Source organism: Tyto alba, unplaced genomic scaffold, assembly GCF_018691265.1.
Source record: "Tyto alba isolate M040663 unplaced genomic scaffold, T.alba_DEE_v4.0 Super-Scaffold_28, whole genome shotgun sequence".
NCBI classification, from domain to species: Eukaryota; Metazoa; Chordata; class Aves; order Strigiformes; family Tytonidae; genus Tyto; species Tyto alba.
In genome coordinates, this window is record NW_024881302.1 from 6,007,012 (window position 1) to 6,030,851 (window position 23,840).

The window sequence follows — 23,840 nt, forward strand, 5'->3', positions numbered from 1 at the left end:
CTAGCCAAAGCAGTTAAGAGGTGGAGGTGTATGGAACCTTCTTTCCCTCCCTGCCGCTATTGTAAAATGCAGGGAATGCATTGTCAAAGCTTCTTTTTTCTTTTTTTTTTTTTTTTCTTTTTTTCTGCTCTTTTTTTTTTTTTTTTTTAATTGCCTAGTGGCTCCTGATGCACTAAAACGTGTTCTGCATGTATTTTGGTCATCACCTGGCAGTGAAATGTTTCTTCTAATGAAGTAATGTCTGTTGCAGAATGGTATTCTTGTAAGAGGGTGATACATTTTGGAAAAGTGTGTTAGAAACCTCTGCACATTGAAGCAGCTCTCAACTTTTACTGCCTCTTACTATAAGCGGGAATAGAATCTGTCAGAAAGCCTAACCTTCCAGCATGGGTACAGTTTGTCTTTTCTAGAACTGTATTTACTTGAGATCTCAAGCAACTTTTCTCTCCTTTTGTAGTATCCCTTTGACTCAATCCTTACCAACTCCTTTTCTCTATGCTATTCTCAACTCTCTTGTCAACAAAGTTAATAATTGCTATGCCTCTTTGTGGGGTGTAATGGGCAGCTATTGCAAGAACCATTTTCTAGCACAAGTTGTTCTTGCTGGAATTGCTTTTGAATTCTCATTACTTGTTTAAACTCTCTTCCAGAGATACTCTGATATGAATAGTGTAGTGAAAGGAAGATCAATCTTTTGGGTAGGAAGAAATAGGAAATTCTGGATTGTCCCGAGTTATACCCTGGTGACCAAGTTAATTTCTTTTCTGTTTTAATGAAACAAACATTCTCTTTCTGCGGTACACATGAAGCTGTTCAGTGAGGGATTGAAATCCTATTATTTTTTGTAAGAAGGGCAGAAATGAAATATTTGGCTTTGAGAATGTGTTCAGTATCAGTATCCTCAATTAGAGAAGTCAGCTGTTCATCAATTAGCTTGGATAGTTTTCAGTGATACTTCATAGCTCTGCTATTGGCTTGGTTCAGAAGATGATGCTTTAACCTAGTTATGATTTTTTTTTTTTTTTTTTTACTCAGTTTTGCTAGTACCTTTGCAAATAACATTTCTGACGGTATGCTCTTTGTATTCCCAGTGTTAAAGCTTTGTGGCTTCAGGTGGATTTCTGCAAATTTAGGAGCCAGGGTTGGCATCAAGCCTGTTTTGTGACAAGCCTTTCATTTAGGCCTGATGGTTTCCCGTGTGACTTTGGCAAAGACATCATCTGCCTTCTGGATAGCTGGCCCACTTGTCAAGGTGACAGAACAACTATCGGCTCGGCTGTCTTCAACTAGCTGGCAAGGGGAAATGCAATTGGCACTTTGTAATAGCTGATATATTTGGAAGGCTGGTAGAGAGGAAGAGTGAAAAAGTGCTCTGAATTAGTTTTTTTCCAATTGGGTAGTCTTAGGTCTTGGAAAATGCCTGTGCTCCTGTCTATATGGCTTATGATAGCTGCTAAAGATAAATGTACTGTTTCTCAATGTCAGTCTTTTGGCTGTAGTTAGATATTTAAAATAGCTTTATTTCTAAAATATTTGTCTCTTTCTTGTACCCTGTACTGTTGTTTTCAGTGATGTTGTATCTAGGTCAGAGTTTCACAGAATCATAGACTGTCAGGTTGGAAGGGACCTCAAAGATCATCTGGTCCAACCTTTTGTGGCAAAAGCACGGTTTAGACAAGATTTCCCAGCACCCTGTCCAGCTCAATCTTGAGTTCCCAATGTTGGGGAAAAGTTTGGTGGATGCAAATTAGTCCCTTTTTCTTTATAGTCAGCCATTCTGTTTTATGTTTTCATGATGTATGTTGGTTAAGTATTTGCTAGAAGTGACTTTCATGGACAGTCTCTAGTACTGTATGATGTTAGTAGTTAAGTGTCAGACAAATCTGGTAATGTACAGTGTTTAAAGAACCACACTTTTATGTCTAAAATTGTAAGGGCTACAAAGTAAATATTTGGCCCTTCAGAATTGAAAGGTCAAGAGGACATCAAGAAACTTACCGAAGTTTTAGCTTCCAAATCAGTCCATGGATTTTGTCAGATAAATGGGATGCTTTTAGTGTTAAGTTGGGATTCAGATCTATGGTGTTAGGGACTAAATCACTATGTGGAATTTGATGGAATTGTTTCTGACAAGAATCTTGCTGACAGCCTCAAATTGCACATGGGTTTTCATAGTTTTAAGGAGCTGTCTCTTACTAGGTTGTTTCTTATCCTTTTCTGTGCTTGATAATTTGGAATCATTAGGTTAGTATATGCTGTCCGCTTCATTTTCCATCCTTGCTGTGTTAGGGTAGTTTAAGGGACTTTGCTGAAACGAGACAGAAATAACTACCTTCTCCACAAACTGCTGCGTTTGTCAGAGGCAGCTTGAGGGCTCAGGTTGTCTTGCTGTTGTGGAAGAGCTGCAATTCCCTTCTGTCTGAACAATAAGCTTTGTATCTGTTTGTACAGTAATGAACTGCTTTTGTTTCCTTCAGAAACGTGCTCTGCTGTCTGGAGCGTTTCCATTTACAGACAACCCTTGCCAAATTAATTTTATTTAATTATCTCCTAGGGCTAAGCTTGAATACATTTTGTGTTAAATTCACCGTTTCTCCCTCTTCTGAACGAAATGGACTTAATATCCTTGTTAAAATCTGATTAAAACTAAAATTGAGTTTTTTGAAGTCTGATTATCCCATGAAATGGAATTTTTAAACCTAATTATGAATGGATTTGCATATACTTTTAGCACCATTGAAAAAAAAGTTGAAATAAATTTATTAATGAAATCTTCTGCTGTCTCTTTGGGCCATGACGATTGCTGGGGAGTGAGGGAGGAGGAGAGATGGTGAGAATAAAACCCCTCCCTCTTTTGAAATATACCCTCTCCCCTCAGATTAATGCCAGAGCTGGTTTGACCCTGTCTCATTTTTATTCCTCTCTTCCACACAGCCCAATGTAGGTAGTTGATGGCCTTTCAGGGGGTGACTACAGAGTTGAGATGGTTTCATGTATTTAAAGCCTTTGTGCTTTCTGAAGGGAGAATATGGGGGGGGCAACATTTGTTTCAGCTATTGTGGTCTTCCTCTTCTTTTCTGAGATAGCCCTGTTACAAAATCAATAGGCAGCTCCCATTTCTTCCTTCTGAGAAGTTGTATGCTTGAGCATTTATTTTAAGCCTGATAAAAAATGGATAGTTTTATAGACTGTAGTGAATGTGCACATGGGATTTGTGATTGTTTATGTAATTCCCTGGGTTTGAAGGAAGAAGTTTGCTTGTAGAATATATTTGAATCTTTCACTACAGTAATTGTGCCCATTCCCTCAGGATTTTGAAAGTGGTCCTCTACAGAAAAAGGAGTGTCAGTGGAGGATGTATCTGCTTGTCTGACTTCAGCTTTTTGAAGCAGGTGCAGAGGGCAACAAGATGCCTGTGCAGAAGAGAGGTATTGGTTTCATGGGGAGGCTTGTACTGTTGAATCTTTCTGTTAGTTTCTCACACTGATTGAACAGTTCATCTCCTTACATGAAAGGTAGAACTTAAAGATGTGGCGGCTTTTTTTTTTTTTTTTTTTCGGTCAGTCATCCTCTTACCCAGGGTTACAAAAAGCTCTTTGCACACATAAGCATTAGTTACAAAATTTTAAGTGTCTTCTCTCTGTCATATGCTGTGTGCGGTTTTTTTTTTTTTTTTCCTTGTCAAAAAATTATAGTAAATGTGGTAGAAAATTGTTTTGGCAATTCAGAAATCCTGGACTTGATACATGACTCTGCAAAAAGTAAATACTCAGAATGTGGCCAAGTGTTCTGTAAGCATTTGCAAAGTTACTTTTGAGCAGAGGGACTTGTTTTGCATATGCCTTTGTGTTTTCATTTTAATCCTGTTTTCATAAAAGTTAAGTCCGAAACATAGTGGAGGTATCAAGTTCTACAAGAACTGCATAATTCTGGCACAGTTTCTTTTAGATGCTTCTGAAGTGGGGAGTTTGATGAGGGAGGCTGTGGTTCAGCAGAGGAAGGAGGGTTGAGCTGAGATTGGAGGATGCTTTTGGCTGGCAAATGAAGTTGTCAACCAGAATGGTTAACGTAAATAAAATATTTTCTTGGTAACGTAGCAGGAAAACTTGAGAATTCAGACAAGATTAGGAGGAAAGAAGCTAACTGAGGTAGCTCTGTACCAGTTACTTAAATTGTTTTGTGATTTAATGGCTGCGGCTTTCATTTGTGCTTGCTCACTGCAACTGTTGTCCAAAGTAGACACCTTTAGCATCCAAGTTATAGAATACTTACTGTAGAAATAGGACTCCGTTTACTCTTAGGTTATAAATGCTTTGCAGTAGCTTTCCAATCAAGCTTAAGTAGAATCTGAGAAGTTAGGACTCTTTAATGCACATTTTTCCTCAAGTGTGGAGCTGTTGTACAAAACTGCAGTTGGGCCATCAATGAGCAGAATCAGGAAGCTGCAGATTCTGGAGGAGCTAAGAGGAGGAGATCTTGGGGTAGACATTGTGAAGACTTCTAGAAGGATGGGTTTTAACTCTTTAGTTGTCCAGTTGGTTATGTACTATCTGTTCACCAAAGAAAAAGTAACTGGTTGTGGGTAATCCTGTATGCTGTGTCGTACAGCATGATGAAATGAGATCTTGAAGGTAAATGTGCACGCGAGAAAGGATGCAAAAGTGGCGTGAAACAGGGATGTTTGTTTTTTTTGTTTCTTTTAATGGAGAGAATAGGAGCTTTTTCTCTTCTGTGAATACATTTAAAATTTTAGAAACTGTTTATCACCTAATTTTATTAGTGCCTCCTCCAGTAGCTTCAGGCATTGAAAGTGGCTAAAATTTAGTGATAGTAGTAAGCCAAGGTGGTGTCAAAATATTTGTGACAACAATCCAGTCTTTATCTTAATCCCAGTCACAGGAGCCTGTGGCAGAGACACAGGGAAGCTATAATTGCTTTTGGCTGCTCTGAACCCTGTGCTTGATGCAGGCAGCTGAGCTGATGTACTGGTTCTTGAGAGCAAGCTGGCAAAAAGAGAACAGTAATTGCTGAAATGCCACTGTTTACATCTTTAATGCAATTACACTATAGCAGTTCAACTTTCTATGAACAAGTCTTAAAGTCTGCTTCTATTTCCTTCCGACATGAATTATTCATTATTTATGTAGGATGGTGATTGGGGTTTGGCTTTCACAGGCAGGTTTATTATATCCACTTAGCTCTGACTGCTTTGACTGCTCTAAGACTCTGTTATTTTCCCAGCATTCGTTCTTTATGTTCATCATTCTTCTTGATGTTAAAACTTTCAGAGTGTGTAATCCAAGTCTGGTTTTGGGAATGAGAGACTGATGGGGTAGGGTGAGGGTTTTTTTGGTTTGCGTTGTTTTTATTTTTTTTTTATAGGAAGCATAGGAAGAGCATTTTATTTAAATCTGTGCTTATTGCCAGTGTGGAGCGCAAGTGTTTTATTGTCACGGTGTTTCCAAGGAATTGGATATGAGGCACTTTATATGTGCAGTTTAGGAGATTTGGATGTTAAGGAAAGAAAACAGAATTTCAAAATGAGGTGGGATTGATGTGTCTGAGGGTTGATGGGATTGGGATTTTGTACCATCTTTCTGTAATACTGGAGTACCTGTACCACGTAGCAGCAATGACAGTCTTCGAGTTCTTCTAATGATTTGTGTCATCTGGTTTGTACTGGGACTGCAATGTTTAGGTTTCAGTTTGTTTCATGTTTGTTAGTAGTTGCCTAGATCTGATCTGTTGATGGGCTTCCATAAAACTTTTGGTCTGAAGTGGTATTTGTCCTTCACTTTGAATATTAAATTTTTAGAAACTTTTTTTTTTTAAAAAATGAGAGAATTACTGCATTTGTTTAAAGTTCTGAAAGCTTTTTTTAGCTAAACAGTTCAAAGAGCGCATCTCACTAATCAGAGGAATATTTTTGCATCCCCAGGGTGGTCACTGTGTTTTAATTGGAACTCAGGCTTCTTTGAAGTCCTTTTTAATCCTCCCTGAGCTGGGGGAGAGGGTTTGAAGGCAGCACTGTAAATCTGAAATTTCTTCATTTTATTTACATGTGTCTGGGGACATGTGTAATTCGTTTTCCTGAAGTTAAGCTCACTTGCCAGTTTGTGGACAGCTGAGTGAGAAATGTACTTCATTAAGTGAGGAGGCCTGAGACAGATGGTGGAGGGTTATAGATAGTGAGCTCACGTGCTTATGGATTTGTTAAAACCAGTAATGGAGCAACAGGCTCTGAATGGTAAATGAACTCAGTGGGAAATGATGTGATAGCTAAATGTGAGGCTAGACTAAACAAAAAGTGAGGATTTAAACTCATGTTTTAGGATTAATTTATTAGTGCGACATTCAAAAATAGTGTTGCATACTGATATTTGACTGCTTTACAAGTTAAGAAACAAAAGACTTAGGGTACAGCTCTTAGGCTTGATACCTTCGATCATCCTTTAAATCAATATGGGGTTAAATTTTCTTACATTGGAGTTGAACTACAGAGTTTTTTGGGTGTCCCTGGTCAGATTGCTTAAACCCTTTGTGCCTCAGACTCTAAAATTAAGGTCTTGCTTTGGTCTGGTTTCTAGGGAAATCTAGTCTTATCCCAAGCGTATTATGCACTGGATATATCCACCATGAATGGAGCCCCAGTGGCTCCATCTCCAGCAGGCAATTAGATGCCTTTTGTGCCATCTTAGTATTTTGTAGGAATATGCTGTTACGGGCAATGCAAGCATTTTCCTTAGACGTTTTCTACTTTATTTGTTCCCCTATTGATTTTCATGATACATATAATCATTTATCAGCTGTGTGTTTCCTGTACTTCAGTAAGGTTTTTAACCTCTTACATTTGCTGAAACTAGGATGTTTTACTTTCTGCCTCTGACAGAGGTGAGACATCTGCTGTGAAAAGCTTTGAAATAATCTTTACTTGAGTTTGGATAGTTTTTAATTAACTGAAGCAACAGGCTTAACCTCAGTTTTCTGTCTGAAAGAATAATTTAGTATTCCAGCTGAACATACAAGCAGTATGCTTTTCATTCTTTCTAAAATTGTCATCATAAATTTACCTGTGACTGATGTTACTGGATGATATTAAAAAAGCAGTTAGAATAACTTTTACTGTAGGTTAAATTTGTAGTTTAAAGAGGCCATTCCTGCTGTGAGATTGAAGACGTATGTGAAGTAAATAAGAATAAGATATGGGATCTCAAAACACTTTTATATAAAAGTAGCTGCAAATATGGTCTAGAGTCTTACAAGTACATGTAGGCAGTCATTAATAGTATTTCCTCTTGCTCAAGTTTAGGGATTTTGTGCTACTGCTGGCTAATATTTTCAGCTGATAAGAGACTGGGAAAACAATGCGATCAGTAAAGATGTTTAAAACAATACAAGAATTTAGGTAAATTAATATTCTGCAAGGATTATCTCAGGCAGGTGTCAAAAGAACAAGACTATCAATTTAGTGAAATCTGTAAAATAGTCAAATAGACATATGTTGTCAGTACTTAGTCTTGGTTGCAGTATTAGCTCCCTTTCTTATCAGACAGAAGCCCTGGTTATCTGTAAAAACGATGTCTCTGTATTAGTGATCTCTGTGTGGGTAGAATTTATGCCAGAAGGGTATGTTGGATACATGTGAGCTGTGGGAGTTTTTTTGGGTTGTTTTCCTGTTTGTTTTTTTTTTTTTTTTTTTTTTTTTTTTTTCTCTCGGGTGTTTGTGTTGTTCCTCTCCTGCCTCCCCCTCCCCCTTGAAAAGAAGCTGATGTTGCCTGATTTCTAGGCTGGTCCAAAGTGTCTTCAAATGTCTTGGAAGTGACCTAGCCGCATGGAACTGGCAGAGGCTCAGTAAAATTATGTCAGGATTACTAACTCAGTATGTTTATTTGCCTAAACTTTCTTGCCTACTTTGAAAGTGGAGGAGTTAAGTTTTTTTCACTGGAGATCCTTCCATTGTAACCAGCCATCCCTGCTGGCCCTCAGCTTCATGAGGAGCAAGTTTTTGAACTGGCTTTTATTCATTGACATGAAATTTAGAAAAAAAAAGCTTCTGCCTGATGTTCTGGAAGTTTTATTTATTACCTTTATTTTGGCTGTCATGATGCTTTCCCAGTTTAGTGTAATCCCAGTAATTGCCCTGGAATAGTTTTCAGGGTTTCCAGTGATCCTCTGTTGAATAATATCTCTTTGACAGATACAACATATGTCTATTCAGAGTTTGTTTCCAATGAGCATAGCTTTGTATATCAGTCTGTTGTTTTCAGATATTAATTTTTTGCTTATGATTACTTACAATTATCCAAATGCCTTGAAAATCTTAGGATACCCATACGGTTAGAAGAAATAATTGATATTGTGCTGTGATTCTGTTCTTTAGATTAGTTTGCTTTACCTCCCACCCCCCAGCCCCCTTATGAAACCTTAATTTTTCCCGGCAAATAGTTCACACTATGCTCTCTGCCCAGTTCTGGACTGTCATGGTGATTGTTCCAACTCCACTGACAAATGGAAACTACAGGAAAAACTATCCTAGTCGTGACTCCCTAAAATAAGTTATTTTACTAATTTTGCGGCATTATTTTTCCCTTTAGCTGTTGTTTATTTTTTTTCTCAAACTAATTTCATGATGGGGTAAAAGACCTTAAAATAGCTTCTGCTGCTACTGCAGTAAAATGAAACATTACATTATTAGAGGTGTTTACATTTTGTGCTCGAAATCTTAAGGGCAGTAGGTATGAAATTATATGCTACAATAATTTTCCTTCAGCATCATCATTAAGATATAATTACATTAACTAAATTAAATTGCAAATTGAGAAAAAACATTTGCTTTTTAATTGTGATGATTGTGCTGATATCTACTCTGGTATGTGAGCAGCAACAGCCATTTTTGAAAATCCTTTATGGTAATTTCCAACTTCACTACTGTGCTACTTCTGGTAAATAGCTATTAGGTGCTTTAGAAGTTTGTTTTGGTTGGTTTGTTTTTTTTTTTTTTTTTTTTTTTTTTCCTGTTCTGTTTGATCTTTAATCGGTGTTGCATTTTTTGGGAAAAGTCAAACAAAACGAACTGTTATCCACACATGTCACCGCAGAGCCTTGAGTAGTATAAGGCAATAATTGGTTTAGAATTTCAAACTCATTGTGATTGAATCCTAAAGATACTTAAGTATTGCCCTCCTTAATATAAGACTTTTTGTTGTTTTTAATAAGAAATAGAGCAGTGATGAGATACAGTCAATAAATAGAAAAGAGAGTGATGGAGAATAACAGTGCTGTGGGCAGTGCTGTCTGCCTTTGAGAAGAATCCTGTTGCTGTTGTAGGAAGTCTCTGCTGTTAGAGACCAAGGATTTTCCTTGCATCATACCAAACAATGGGTTGAAAGCATTTCAAAGACACTGGTTCTTATGGATTAGTAAGTACATTAGGAATTGGTGTGCTTCCTTGATAACCTAAAAAAGAAAAAAGGGAAGACCTTAAGAACTGTTTGTTTTCTTATATTGGAAAAACATAGGATAGAAAATATTTAATAGCTTTTCAGATACACTCCATGTTTTTTGAGTTGTATATTAAATAGCTTATCATTGCCTTTTTAAACTTTCATTTTATGCAACTGAGTTTAAGCCAAATTAAAGTCCTTTTGTGTTACAGCATGATTGAAATATGTGGACTATCTCTCCCGTTCGTTTTTCCTGTGGGATCAGGCATAGCAATGCATGCTACAAGAAGGAATTAGTTTCATCTGTATTATAATACCAAGATGATTGATTTTTTTTTTTTTGGTTTTGTCTAAGGAGACAGTCAGGAACAGGGCATGGCATAGTGTGCTTTGATTGTTTTGAAAATGTCAAGAATAAGTAAACGTTTAAGAGTCAACACTTTTTTTTTTTTTTTTTTTTTGAATTCCTTATTTATGCTACATATCATTGGCTTTTGTGCCAACAAACCCAAAGAATGGCAGCTGAGTGGAGAGCCAAGCATATTTTGCTCTGGTTGTACCAAGCGGTCAGCCTAGTGCTGTAATGTGAAACAACAGAGCAACTAAAAGACATCCCTGTGGGTTAGCAGCAGTACAGACTGAGCTTGTGCAGGGATGTGTTTGTCATTAGTAAGAGGTCAAGATAGTTTATTCTGGTTTTCTAGTTAACTCTGTTTCCCTTGCTACTTAAGTACTTCCTCTGTGATAGTACATCTTTTTTTGTTTAAAGCATAGGTTAGTTTTGACTCTTAATGAAGTCTAGTCTTGACAGTACTAAAACAAAATGATGACATGATGGTGGATCTCTTGCAGCATAGGTAGCCTGACTTCTCACCAGTTTTTGAGCAGACTGACAGTTCACGTGTCTCACCCTTGAGCCCCCTTATTGCTTTTTCCATGTGGCTGATGTTACCTGACTCACAGAGTGTAGCACTGTAAGCTCAATGAGAGCTTGAGGATATGTTTTGATGAGAAGACAGCTGAAGCAGTTAACAGTTTCTTGTTGAAAGGGGGAATTTCAGCAAACTGATTCAGACCTTCAGTGGCAGAAAATGAACCAAGCAAAGCCAGTGACTGCCACTTCAGTGGTAGCAGGCAATTAGATTTGCTCTGCTGCTCTCACTGAATTGCACCGGGAGAAGCCTGGAAGTCTACAATGATGATTTGTGTGAGCTGGACCCCTTTTGCAAAGGCAGTGCTCTCTGGGCTTGCTGTGTAAAAAGCTCAGCCATGTACTCAAACACTTTTTAAATCAAACTATAGAAAATTGCTTTTGTTTCATCGTGACCTCTCAAAGCTCTAAATTGCATGTCATATGATTCCTTATACAATGACCTGACTTCTGGGTAAAGATTAAAAAAAACAACCCACCTGACTCTTTTTATCTTATCTTCCAAATCAGCAGGTTTGGTACTACTATGTATACATTCCCTCTCCTTGGAGCCTATTAAGGACTTTCACTTGTAAGTGAAAGTGTGTGTGCTTCCGAAGTGTCAGTGATTTGTTCTGTGCTTGCTGTTAGAGCAGTGGAAGGGATGTGAAAGAAGTTTGGAATGTTGAAATGCCTGTGAAATTATAAATTTTTTTTCAAAAGTAAGATTAATTTTATCTTGTTCAGCTCTTAAATATATCTTTTAAAGTAGAAATTAAACTTGAAACTTTAAAGTTTAGTTGTTATGATGCCATATCGTTAACTTTGGGAGGAAAAAACCTTTTTTCATTAAATTAAAGTCCCAAGACTTCTATTGACAGGAATCTAAGATCATTTTCTTCTTTTTTTTTTTTTTTTTTCTCTCCCTTCTTCAAATTACGGCTTGATTGGATTAATTGCTAATTTGCAGTTGCTTCAAGAGAGACATATCAATTGTCTCTAGAATTGTCAGAACACTTAAAATGCTTTCTTACAAATAAGTTTTTCTTCTGCTTCAAGTGTTTAATAGGAATATTTGCTTCGGTAATGAGCAGTTGGATTTGTTGATTCTGTCTGTTCACCAAAATGGGCTTGCTTTCTTTTCGAAGTGAAGGGAACCTCAGAAGCTGAGATTGCTTATTGCTTTCAGCTTACACTTCAGATTTCTGTTCACTTTGTACATAAAATATTAAGCATGCAATTTATTGGAGAAACAATCTAAGGTATACCTTACTTTTGCTTTTTTGACAGCTCTTAGCACCTTCATTTGAATGAATAAATGTGATTGTTCTTCAAAACATTTTAATCACAGTAATACAAAACACTGAATGTGTCCTACTTGCCTAGGAAATTATGAGAATTTATTTTTGTGAACAATATGTGTAGCAGATTCCTTACCAGTTTGGTTAATGTAGTTAGCAATAGAAAGGGAGGATGGTAAGCATGAAGATACTAACAAATAGGTGTAACTGCTTGGACTAGAGCCTGAAGGAGCTTTTTTGCAAGAGAATTACTGTTGTGACACTTAACTCTCAGATCTTCCAGACCTGGTCAACACATTTTTAGTGGCAATGTTTTCCTCTAGTCTGGTGAAGGGGAACTAAGGTTTGTTCCCAGGGAGGTGTTGCATATTTTGAGGGGAAAGGGATGTTGAGAGAGATGAAGTTTTCTGATACAAACTTTGGGTTAACAGAACCAAATGAAACTTAAGGACCCTGTGTAGCTGTATCTTGGGAAATCTGTATATGTTGTTGTGCTTATTGTTACTTGCTATACTTTCTTGGAGGGCAAGTCATCACAGGAACTGAGCTGCTTTTAGACTTGTTGGTGAAGTTTAAGAAATAAGTGGGGAGTCCTGTAAAACAGAGTTAGAGGAGTTAAAGCAATTGTAGAGCTCAAATATATAAAAAGGATGTTTGGGAGTCTCACTTCAAACATACAGGAAGAGACTATTGCAGACATTCCATAGCTTTTCTAATCACAGATAAATATTTAAAACAACTAAAATGCTTTTCCAGAAATCTTCTGTTGTTGTCATGTTATTGTTATGTGTTTGTTCTTCAGATGCTGTTGTTTTCCTGCTTAGGAAGAAGATTATTTTTTAAAAGTAGAAAAGGTCCTTCTTGGGGAGAGGATAATTTAAAAATCCTGTGTTTGTTATGCGTACTATAAAACCAGATAAAGAATAAAATCCAAATTTTATATTTTTAGGAGACTACCTTTACAAACAAACAAAAAACCTGGAAAAAACATTGGAATTTTTTTTTGGTTGAAGACACAGCAGATATGTCTTCCCTTTGTGTGCCTCATTCTGTTAAAATACATTTTAGTAAAGACTTCTGTGTCTGGTCTTTGTCAGTTAATTATGCTGAAGTGTAAAACACTTTAGGAAGCCACCTAAAATGCTGTGGCAAAATCTGGGAATGTCCCGTTTCAATTCAGTATGACTTAGTTGAGACACCCAACTCTGTGTCATCATATATTCATACTTAGTGAAAACTATAGAGAGAAATGTTAATTTAACAGACTTCCACAAATAAGTAATTCTGAGTAATCTAGTGTGTGTTATTAATTTGGTAGTTTCAAGGAAAATTAATTTTAAAATAAAGGCAGTGAAAAACTTAGTCCTCCAAACAGAGTTGACGAAGTGCCTGTTTTTGTATTTAGTTTTACTTCTGTCTTGCACTTCCATAGTTAAAATTTCTTGTCAGGTATCTAGCTACAATCAAACCTCTTCCTTTGCTGTGAATTTTGAAACGTTTTATAGAAGCAATAAGAAGCTGGCGTTCTAATAAATTATAAATTAAAAAATATTCAAATTTTTACTTTAACATTTTCATCTGCTTACTGGGTCTCAGTTTAATGTTACGTCAACAGCTAATTCTCACTGTGTAACTGTCATAGTTTATACTGAAATGGTAATACATCCTTAACTAAGACAGTTCAACAGAGCTTTCTAGCACATGTGTATGAAATGTCATCTGTGTGCATTAAAAAAATTGCATAAGCCATTTTCCTTGTTCAAAGTTGAAAAAGTGTTCCAGTGGACACTTGAAAGTCATTGAGTGACTTGGATGGACATCCTGTTAAGTTAATTTTTTCACTTCATTTGAACAGTTTTATGTTTTTATAATTCTTAAATTGCTGCTTTTGAAATTATCTGCATTTCAAAGGAAGTCAAAGAGCTTTGGTTAACAGCGATTTTGTTCCTCTCCTGCCTTATTGTGCTGCTAGACTATGCTGGACTAAATTGCTGGTTTAGGGCAAAAAATATTGTTTCCAAATTAGGCTTAAATTCTCCCGTTTGTTTGTTGTTGTTTTTTTTTATTATTTTTTTTTTTTTATTATTTTTGCTGAAATGTTATTGCAGAAGAAAATGTGGTCTCAGGCTGGGGTGTTGGGACAGAGGCAGAACGTTCTAGTTTTTGGCTCCTTGTGCCAGGAGAAAGGAACTGAAGTCAGTGATTTAATCTTCACCCACGTCTTAGAAACTGTTTTGTCATTTGTTCTTCATGTTATCTTTACAATTATATAGCATATGATTCAGTTTTAATAACACACTGCTCTTGAATCATACCGTTAAGCGTGTGTTTCCTTTACAGGATTTTGCATGGCAGATGCAAACTAGATGTGTATTTTCTTGTGATTCCATGAGCTCCATCGTTACATGGGGGAGGAAACTGTCTGCAGATTCACAGGGCAAAAATAGTGACAGTGCACAAAGCAGCAGCTTTTCAGAAATGGAGTTCTGGGTATGTTTACATGAGGACAGAGTTTCGAACTTCCTTCAAGTAGCTGTGGTGATTCAAATAGTGTTGGTAAGCTATAGTGTCATGCATACTCTCCTAAAGCAGACTTCTTGGATTTTTAATACTGGTTTTGGTATCAACCATTCCATAGGGAATGGATGGAGCTTAGCAAGAATTATATACAGCTAGCCCCATCAGACAAAGGCTCTCAAGGCCAGAACGTGTTATGTGTGTGTTGGGATGCTGACAAATTTCACTCTTTATGTGGCATTGTTTTCAGAAATTTGTGAAATAAGGGCTCTTTACAGCCACGAGAGCTGGTTGGTATTTGCAGTGCTTTGGGAGTTGACCAGTTCTTTTCAAATTGAAAGCTTGTCTGATTTAATTTCATTGTGTATGCAGTGTCATTCCTCTACTTGGAACTGTATAAGTTTGGCTTTTGCCAATTTGTGTGTGATCAGGATATGGTGAAGACCCCAGAAACAGGCTTTGAAACCTCTTGATAAAGGTATTTGACAGCAGAGTGCATGCAAGGGGTGTCTGTCTGATCAGCTGACATGATTTAGTTTTACAGAAAGTGAACTCTTCTTTAGAGGGGGCTAATAAAAAAAAAAAAAAGTATCTAATGCCAATAAAACATCCTCCAGAACTAAGTATAAACCTAAAGCTGCCAATTGCTGAAACTGAGATTGGAAGCTGGTTGTTGATTTGAATTGCTGAACAGATGAGGATGATTGTTTTTCATTGGAAATCTGTCAGTAGCTATCATTACTAGAAATTTGTGGCTTTTATAATCCCATCTCATTTTACTATTGGATTAATTTCAGTTCTTTATCTCAGTCCTAATACATGATGGTATGAATTTCTGAGAAAATTAGAAAAAAAAAATCAAGACAAATATACTTTTTTTTCCATTTAAAAAAAAATCTGTGCAATTTTTTCATTGATGCAGGGACCAAACACTGGTTTTGGGGGCTGGCACTCAACATGGCCAGAGAGAAGCCTGATACTAACTATCCTTGTGATAAATCTGCTGTGTTTGGGTGAATTATGATAGGTTTAGAACTTCATTTTTCAGAGCCTTGTTTTCTTGGCATTAAATTTTACAAAGATTGTCCATGTTGAAATCAGTATGTCTGCTCACAGCTTCTTTATGCCAAACAGACTAAGCATACCCAGTCCATTTCTGCCTGGTGTGTCTGTTTTTTAGGTTCTGGTGACTCTAGGTAGGTGAAAGATGGTGAAGTAGAAAGGGACACATTTGTAATTTTTTTTTTCTCAGTGCTAATACAAAGTTGCCTGTGTCCTTACCTTGTCTCTAGATTTTTCTAGTGAGAAACTACTGCAGAAAGAGAACATCTACTTCCTTAATTGATGGAAAAATCTGAGTCAGAGGTCCGCTTCCTGAAGATAGAAGCTAATGAACCCATGTTGAAATGGGATTGTAGCTTAATAGATGTCTCTTGCAGGTTTTTTGCAGTTATTTTCCCCCCTGCAGATATTGTGGAGCATCCAAAACCAACCGTCTTCCACTTTCTGGCATATGTTATAATTTAGTTCTCCATTTATATACCAGTAGAAAGAACCTGAGTGCTCCAATTTGGAAAAGAGAGTTAGAGCAGTGTTAAATCTGAGCTCTTCAGAGCCAAGGTACCAAGAAACCAGTGTTGTTTTTGCCTTGCTCATGGGTTGTGCGGAGATGTGGCTCGCATCAGACTGTGTTGAATTAGTTCTCCAGTGTTTGCTCTGATGCACAGCCATTAAGTAGCCCTCAGTAAAGAGATGGGGAACAGCGTAAGTCAAGAATCCCTTCAGGCTCAGCTACAGGAGTTTGAAGTGTATTCTCTAGTGCTGCAACACATTTGAAAACACAGGTGCGTGTTGGCTTAAAATTGACTTGTGTCTGCTACCAGAATTTGAATTTTAGATGTTTTAGGCCATCTCCAAGTTGGTGTCTTGGTTTCTTCTCATAGTTTTTGTGGCCATTGAGTGTGATGTCTTTGAAGGATAGTGTTTCATCCTGTTCTGACAGATTTCTTTGACTGCCGCAATACACGTCTCCATTGTCTGAGAGGAGACCATGTCAATCTGTTTCATTATATATCCACTGTTAAGACTCACACGTAACACAAGTGCTATTAGAGGCTTCAAAATTTTCTGCTGAGAAAGGTGCAAGTGTGCAATTGTGGAAGGAAAAAGCAGGAAATTTTGAATTGGGATTGCCAGAATTTAATCCCACCTATCTGTATCAGGTCAGTGTTTAACTGATTTTTCACTTGGCTGGAAGTTACAGATGATTCAAGAGAAAAAGTGATGCCTTTTCTATATGTGAGTGGTTGGCTGAGAAGTGGTATCATCAGAGAAACAGCTTCTCTAGTCCTAGATTTGGTCAGAATGCCGATGGCCAAGCAAGAGGCACATCTACCTTTTCAGTTTTTGGAGTGGCAGGAGCCTCATTCCAGGGCTGTATTTGAATAATGTAAAATCTGATCAGGCATGTTTTTATCTGCCAGCAACAGTGGAACTGTGACTTGCATTTTGGGGGACAGGACAGAATGTATTTCTACAGATTTGTCTTCTGCCAAACTAGCTTCCCACTTGCTTCCTATGAAAAAACCCTTTTAAGGTTTGGGTCACTCTTCCCCTTTGGAGATGATGCATCTTGCTGCAGCAAAAGGAGGTACCCAGTACATACTGTGATGGCCTTTCCAGCTTCCTTTCCTTTGAGAAGTGTAGTACAGATGCATCTCTTTTGGGATAGAGAACCCTTTCTAGTGGCTCAAGAGAAAAATATTTTTGTATTTTTTTCGTAAGCTGCCTTCATTTAGAGTTGAATTTCCTACACTCATGATATAAAGAGAGGTCTCCCAAAAGAACAGTTATCTCCTGTAGAGGCTGTTGATGTGGGATAGTGGTTTATGGGACTTCCAGATTAGGGTTATCTTGATCCCATTCCATTAGCTTTAAGAATTCATCATTGGATTTGATGGAAAAATAAACCTATTCCTGACAGCTGCAGAGCTGTTTCTAGCAGATCTGTAGAAATCTTTGATCTCTTTGACAAGAAAAGGTTATCAGAGTGGTATCTGAAGTGTTATCTAGAGCTGATGGATTTTTTTTTTTTTTTAATTTTTTTTTTTCCTCCCCTATGGCTCCGGAGTCACTGCTTATCTGAAGGACTCTGAAGTCAGCACACTGGTAATTGTGTGGGAACACTGCTTTGAGTCACCTGTGATGCAGCTGAACCTCTACACTATCAGAGAGTATTCAGCAGTAGCCAGAGTTGTTGAATTGTACAGTCTATATGTACATTTACTTCCTCCTTTTCTCACCCTCTTGGTAGTAATCCTGTGATCATGCTCCACTGAGGTGCTGTAGTTGAGTAGCAATTAGAATAACGCTGGGTGTGCTCACCCCTGTGTATTTGTGCTGAGCACTAGGAGAGGAGGTTGTGAGCACATGTTCTTACGTATTTTTTAAAAAAAATAAGGTATATGTGTTCAAATGATAAGCTCTCTGTTCATCTGGTATGAATGTTTATGCAGGCTGCTTGCTTTGAAGAATTTGGTCTTGCTGACTCTGTGGCTTTCGAGTTGGTTTATGAGTTGAAGTAAAAAGTGGTGAGATGCTGCGACTTGGATGGTGATTACAGCATGCAGCAATGGCTTTAAAACAGGCTTTTCTGTAAGCTGGTGTGGTGGGTTGACCCTGGCTGGATGCCAGGTGCCCGCTAAAGCCGCTCTATCACTCACCTCCTCATCTGGACAGCAGAGAGAAAATACAACAGAAGGCTCGTGGGTTGAGATAAGGACAGGGAGACATCACCCAGCAATTACTGTCATGGGCAAAACAGACTTGACTTGGGGAAATTAGTTTCATTTATTACCAATTAAATCAGAATAGGATAAGGAGAAATAAAACCAAATCTTAAAACATCTTCCCCCCACCCCTCCCTTCTTCCCACGTTTGACTTTGCTCCAGCAGCGCAGGGGGACAGGGAATGGGGGTTGTGGGCAGTTCATCCCCCGTTGTCTCTGCTGCTCCCTCCTCCTCAGGGGCAGGACTCCTCGCACTCTGCCCCTGCTCCAGCGTGGGTCCCTCCCAGAGGGAGACAGTCCTCTACGAACTTACCCAACGTGAGTCCTTCCCACGAACTGCAGCTCTTCACGAACTGCTCCAGCGTGGGTCCCTCCCAGGGGCCGCAGCCCCTCAGGAACAGACTGCTCCAGCGTGGGTCCCCCATGGGTCACAGCTCCTGCCAGCAAACCTGCTCCAGCGTGGGCTCCTCTCTCCACGGGGCCACAGGTCCTGCCAGGAGCCTGCTCCAGTGTGGGCTCTCCACGGGGTCACAGCCTCCTTGGGGCACATCCCCCTGCTCCGGCCTGGGGTCCTCCCCGGGCTGCAGGTGGAAGCTGCCCCACCGTTAACCCCCCCGGGCTGCAGGGCACAGCCTGCCTCCCCCTGCTCTGCCCCACGGGCTGCAGGGGGATCTCTGCTCCGGCGCCTGGAGCACCTCCTGCCCTCCTTCCTCACTGACCTGGGTGGCTGCGGAGTGGTTCCTCTCACACATTCTCACTCCTCTCTCTGGCTGAAGTTGACATTGCACAGTTCTTTTTTTTTTTTTTTTTTTTTTTTTTTTTTTTTTTTTTTGTTGTTGTTGTTTTGTTTTCCCCTTTTTAAATACATTATCCCAGAGGTGCTTCCACCATTGCTGATGGGCTCGGCCTTGGCCAGCGGTGGGTCTGTCTTGCCGCCGCTGGTGTTGGCTCGATTGGACACATGGGGAGCTTCCAACAGCTTCTCACAGAAAACACCCCAGTATCCCCCCCTGCTACCAAAACCCTGCCACGCAAACCCAGTACAGCTGGACAGGATGTAACCTGGTGTTGTTCTAAGTGACTGCAGCAAATTTGGCCTGGTGAAATTACCTTGTCTGCTTTTGGTGAGACCTTTTTTTATGGTTGTATATGGAATATAGTTTTTCAACCAATGATTTCTTAAAAGTCTCTATTTTGTTTTAATTGTGAAGGACACCTGATGATCTCTCAAGGCAAATTGTGGCCCTGCAGCAAAGGGAGCTTGTGCTGAAAGAGCAGAACTCTACCATCACAAACAGGTGAGTGATAACAATAGTGGATGCTGGTAGCAAGACACTGCTGTATTAAAGCCTGTAGAAAGAAAACAAGGACTGAAAACTGAGAATGTCTCTTTAGATTCCCTTGATGTTCCATGGGGCCTTATATGTTATCTCCTTTTCCATGCTGATGAAGAGTTTTTGCTTACTTAAATCCTTGCAGGAAGACAAAGTTCAAGAGCTGTGGGTGGATGTAGTGAAGAGTTTATCCAGCTTTATTTTATATGCTAAGGTATTTGCAAGGGGAGGTGAGTTGCTTTCCCAGATCATTTAATCTGGAAAAGGAATGTCACAGCAAAATGTGCAAAGTAGCCATCTGGGTATGGGAAAGGGAGCAAGAGCCCTGAAGACTGTGATTTGACTAATTAAAGGACCAGTTTATAGATGGTGGTGGAAAAGTATGTTTGCAGTTTTGGTGGCAAAGTACTGCTAGACTTTAGGAGGAGCAGTCTGTTTATAGAGGGAGACACATGTTTGAAACTAGAGGGTGTTTAAGCCTTTGTCCTGGTGTGGGAATGAGTATCTAATAGGGGAAATGAATTTTCCTGACCGTATTGGTTACACATAGCCTTTCTTAACACAGTTCCAAAGCATGTCAGAACGTGCTGCTTCTCGTCGGTGCACATATTCTTACTTCCCATGCTGTTTTATTTCCTCATATTAGGAACACGTTGTCTATTCTTGTTAAAAACAATACCTCTATCTTTCAAAAAGCTCTTGGACTGTTTGCATTGTCGAGGTGTTAGCTGACCTCTCTAAGCAACAGAAGTGTGGAGAATTTCAGCCTTTGGTGTAAACATGTTGAATTTAAAGCAGTCAACTGCTGTGTAACTGAGCACTGGACAAGCACTTGTAGCTTGTCTTGAGCTGCATTTGCTAATGTGTCTCCTGAGGTACGTGGTAGATTTTGGTTCAAGAGATGATCATGTTCTGGGTTCCGCCTTACTGATGATGGGCAGGATTCAAACTGGGTGTTAAAAGCTTCACGTCTGCTGCTACTGTTAATGAAATTGCTTAGCCGGTTGTAAAATTGTTAGCCAAGTGTAAATTCCTGTGAGTGCAGCTGGTCAAATTGTTTTGTGGGTTTTGCTAAGAATTTTAAAGGGGGAAAAAAGATATCTCACCAATATAAAAAAGACATTTCCTATATTAAACCAAGCAAACCCTCAAACCCATAACTGATCAAATGATCAAATAAAAGAATGATGGAAATGTCTGAGTTATTGATTTTTATTTTTTTTTTTTTTCAGGATGCTTCTCACGGCCTGTCAGAGAAATGCTTTTTGTAAATTTGTTAATGGCCAAGGGGAATCATCCATTGAAAAAGCTGCCTTTTGGTAGTGCCTGTTCATGCTGGATATAGTTGTGCCAGTTTAGTTTAAAAATAAAAACATGATTAAGATTACTTTTTGATTTCATGTGAAATGGGCTGTAAAGCCACTTAATTTAAAACTCTAACATTTTCTTGATGCAATGCTGTGTGTCATTTTCAAAACTGATAATTCCAGCTTTTTTCTGTCACATACCTTATTCTGTCTCAAAATGTAGGCAATAAGATACATTTTTAAAAACCTTTCTTTACAGATGATTTGAAAGTTCCCAGGAGAAATTCTTGAGTATTTGTAAATAAAGCCTTGTTAAGGAAGCAAATCTAATTTTCTCTTTTCCCTGAATGACATCCAGACTTAGCTGATGGTCTTCTCTTTTATTTGTTTCATAATTGTGTTCAGGATGGTCTGTGTATTGCAGTAACTTAATGTGTGATCATGACTCCCTCTAGTGATTGAGCCCAGCACTTATTCAGCTTCCTATTGTTTCTTCAGCTACAAGTTCTTTTGCCCCTAGCTGAAATGCGTTAGGTCTACAGTACTGATAGTGCTGTGTTTGATTTATAAAGTTGATGGTTATGTGTGTATAGAGCAATGTGCAGTACAAAGGCAAAAGAATTTCTGCGTGCCCTAAGAAGCTTTGATCAATTTTCTCCATTAAAATGAATTATTTGGTAGATGCTTAAGAAAACATCATCAGAAATTGGCATCTGAATTTATTTTTCGACAGTGGAGAATCACAGATAGTCTTGGCTTTCCTGTTGCTACAGTGCAAAATTCAGTTAAGTAGAAGAGGTTTGAGTGTGGTGCTAAAGATGGTGATATGATCCTCTTCCCTAAATGGCTGATACTGAGTCTGTGTACTGTGAATGTATGTTTGGTTGTCACTGAGCTTTTAAACACAGGCAGAAGAGTGCCTGGAAGGGGTTTTTGCAAGCTGAAGTATTTTTACTCTCAGTATTTACACTCAGTCTTCTTACTGTTTTTTATTCCCAGTGATGGTACCTTTCCCACACTGTTTAGTGGCCGAGATAGACACGTCAGCTACTATTTGTTTCACAACCTGACAAAGTTTCCCCAGTTTCTTTTGATATGAGGACATGCTTGGTAGCAAAGCAGGAGTTAATTGCTAATGTAGTGGGATATGAGTAGGACTTTATTTCAGGAAAAAAACCCGGCATGGAAAAGGTATCACAGGGGGAACAATTTGCTATGTAAGGCCCCATCCGTTTCTGTAAAACCGGAGGCAGATCCAGTTCAACTGCTTCTCAGTGTCCCTGGATCTAGAATGGAGAGTTATGTTATACAAACAAGCTGGTAACATTTTCCAAATGGCATACAGCTTCACTTAGCAGACTACCTTTATTTGTCTCATTCTTCCATTCTTCAACTGCTTTCCACTTATTTCTGAATACTTTTTAGAGCCAGTGTTTCTGTTATTAAAAAGGCAATAGAGGTCATCACAAAAAGGCTACACTGTTACAATTGAGCATTTCCACTGATATCCCCCATGCTTCTGGCTTGAGGATTTGATGCACGATCTCCCTTTTGTGTAACGTGGGCAGTTTCCAGTGTCTCAAGGCCTCCTAGAGATCAAATGATGATACATATCATATTTGCTGTATCACTCAGATTGGATACTTTTAGACACAGAACCACAGGACTGAATTTCCTGAACAGTGGGTTTAAATCAATTTCTTTTACCAGTGATTGTTTACATGTTTGAGTTGTGTGGGCTCCCTTGGAGCTTGCTATTTTTGCTAGGGAGGAAAACCTTCCTGTGGTGCTAACATGGGGAAAGAGGAGAAGGTCAGTCTTGTACTGAACACATAAGCAGCAACTCACTTCTCGTCGCAACTTCAGGATTGCTGAGTAATGTAGCTGAAAGTGGCATTAATAGGGCGTGATGGAATCTCACTGCTGTTTTGGAGTGTGTTGCTACAAGTTGTGTAAATAGAGTAAATTATACTTTCAGCAGTAACAGCGGGAAGTATCCTGGAGCTCTCTAACTGCAGAGCAAAGATAACAATCCAAAAATGTAAAAGCCCAAAAGAAGATTGCTTGGGGCCACTTGGATAGCATGAATTGTACCTGCTCTGCTGTTTAGGAAAAGGTAGCGGAAGGAAGGTGTTTAATTAGTGGGTCAGTTTAACCATGCAGCCATCATTAGTTTAAGCACATTTTTTTTCCCCTCAGAGTGTGAATGCTATAATGTGAGATGTTGAAATGTACGTTTTCAGGAAGAGTTGATAGTTGTAGCTTGTAATATGGAAAGTCAGCCAAGCGGTTTATAAGCTTTTGTCTTATGGAAAAATGATGTACTTACACTATTTTTTTAAGTGAGAAAAGCTGCATATTTATTTTTTCAGCATCCTCTCAACATATTTGGAGTCTCTGGAGAGATTTCTTAAAACAGTCCTAGGAAAGCATTCTAGAATTTGAAACGTAGGGGGAAACTTCTCATCAGTGTTGTCCTCTGAGATGGCTAAGCGTGAAGGAATGGCACTGCTTAGAGTTTGAGCTCTGCTTCAGTTCTGAAAGCCAGGCTATGAAAAGGTACTTCTTGGTTACTAGTGGTCTCTCCCAGAGTGATAATTTATTTTCTACTTTTACTCTTGTTGTCTAAGTGTAATATTGACTTTGGACCATTGAGGTATCTTGTACAAAGTCAAATACAAGGAAATGCATGGGTGAAGTTAGTACTGAGTAGGATGAAGGACACAAAGAAAAATGGAAGAGCAGTAAATCTTTGATTCGGGTGTTGGGATCCTGGAGCTGATGGCTTATTCCCATCACCCTAGTGTCAGAAACCCAGCTGTGTGTTTTGACATATAGTTTCATATGTGAAAGGGATACATAGAATATGTCTGAAAAAATGTTCTCCGAGTGCTCACAGTTTGGTTAAGAGCATGGTTGTTTACCACCTTGATTCATATAAATCATGTAAAGCTGATTTACCCAAACAACCTGCTGTGTGTGTTGTCGCTTAAAAATGAAATAAAAAACTGAACACTGAAGGCTGGGAAATGTAGATTGCAAACTGAATAGAAAGTGGTTTTGAGTTGGGCAGCAGGGATTTTTTTTTTTTCATTAAAAAAACCCCCAATAAATGAGTGATGATAAGCTCAGAACCGTCCATCTCCATAAGTGCTGTTAGCTCAGAAGTGTGTTGTAAATCTATTGCCCATCTTCTCTGTTCCTTGGATGTCCCAAGGAGTGTCAGTCACAAATATAAAT

General features: G+C 38.7%; 1 protein-coding gene across 2 annotated transcripts in view; it reads left to right on the forward strand.

Annotated features, from left to right (window-relative positions):
- The window catches only part of MAD1L1 (mitotic arrest deficient 1 like 1), a 378,475-nt gene that overhangs the window by 22,753 nt on the left and 331,882 nt on the right, over positions 1 to 23,840 (forward strand). For both annotated transcript variants that reach the window (XM_042798366.1, XM_042798365.1), the window contains exon 10: positions 19,171 to 19,257. In XM_042798366.1, the coding sequence (XP_042654300.1) occupies positions 19,171 to 19,257 (87 nt within the window). The remainder of the gene's footprint in view (positions 1 to 19,170; positions 19,258 to 23,840) is intronic.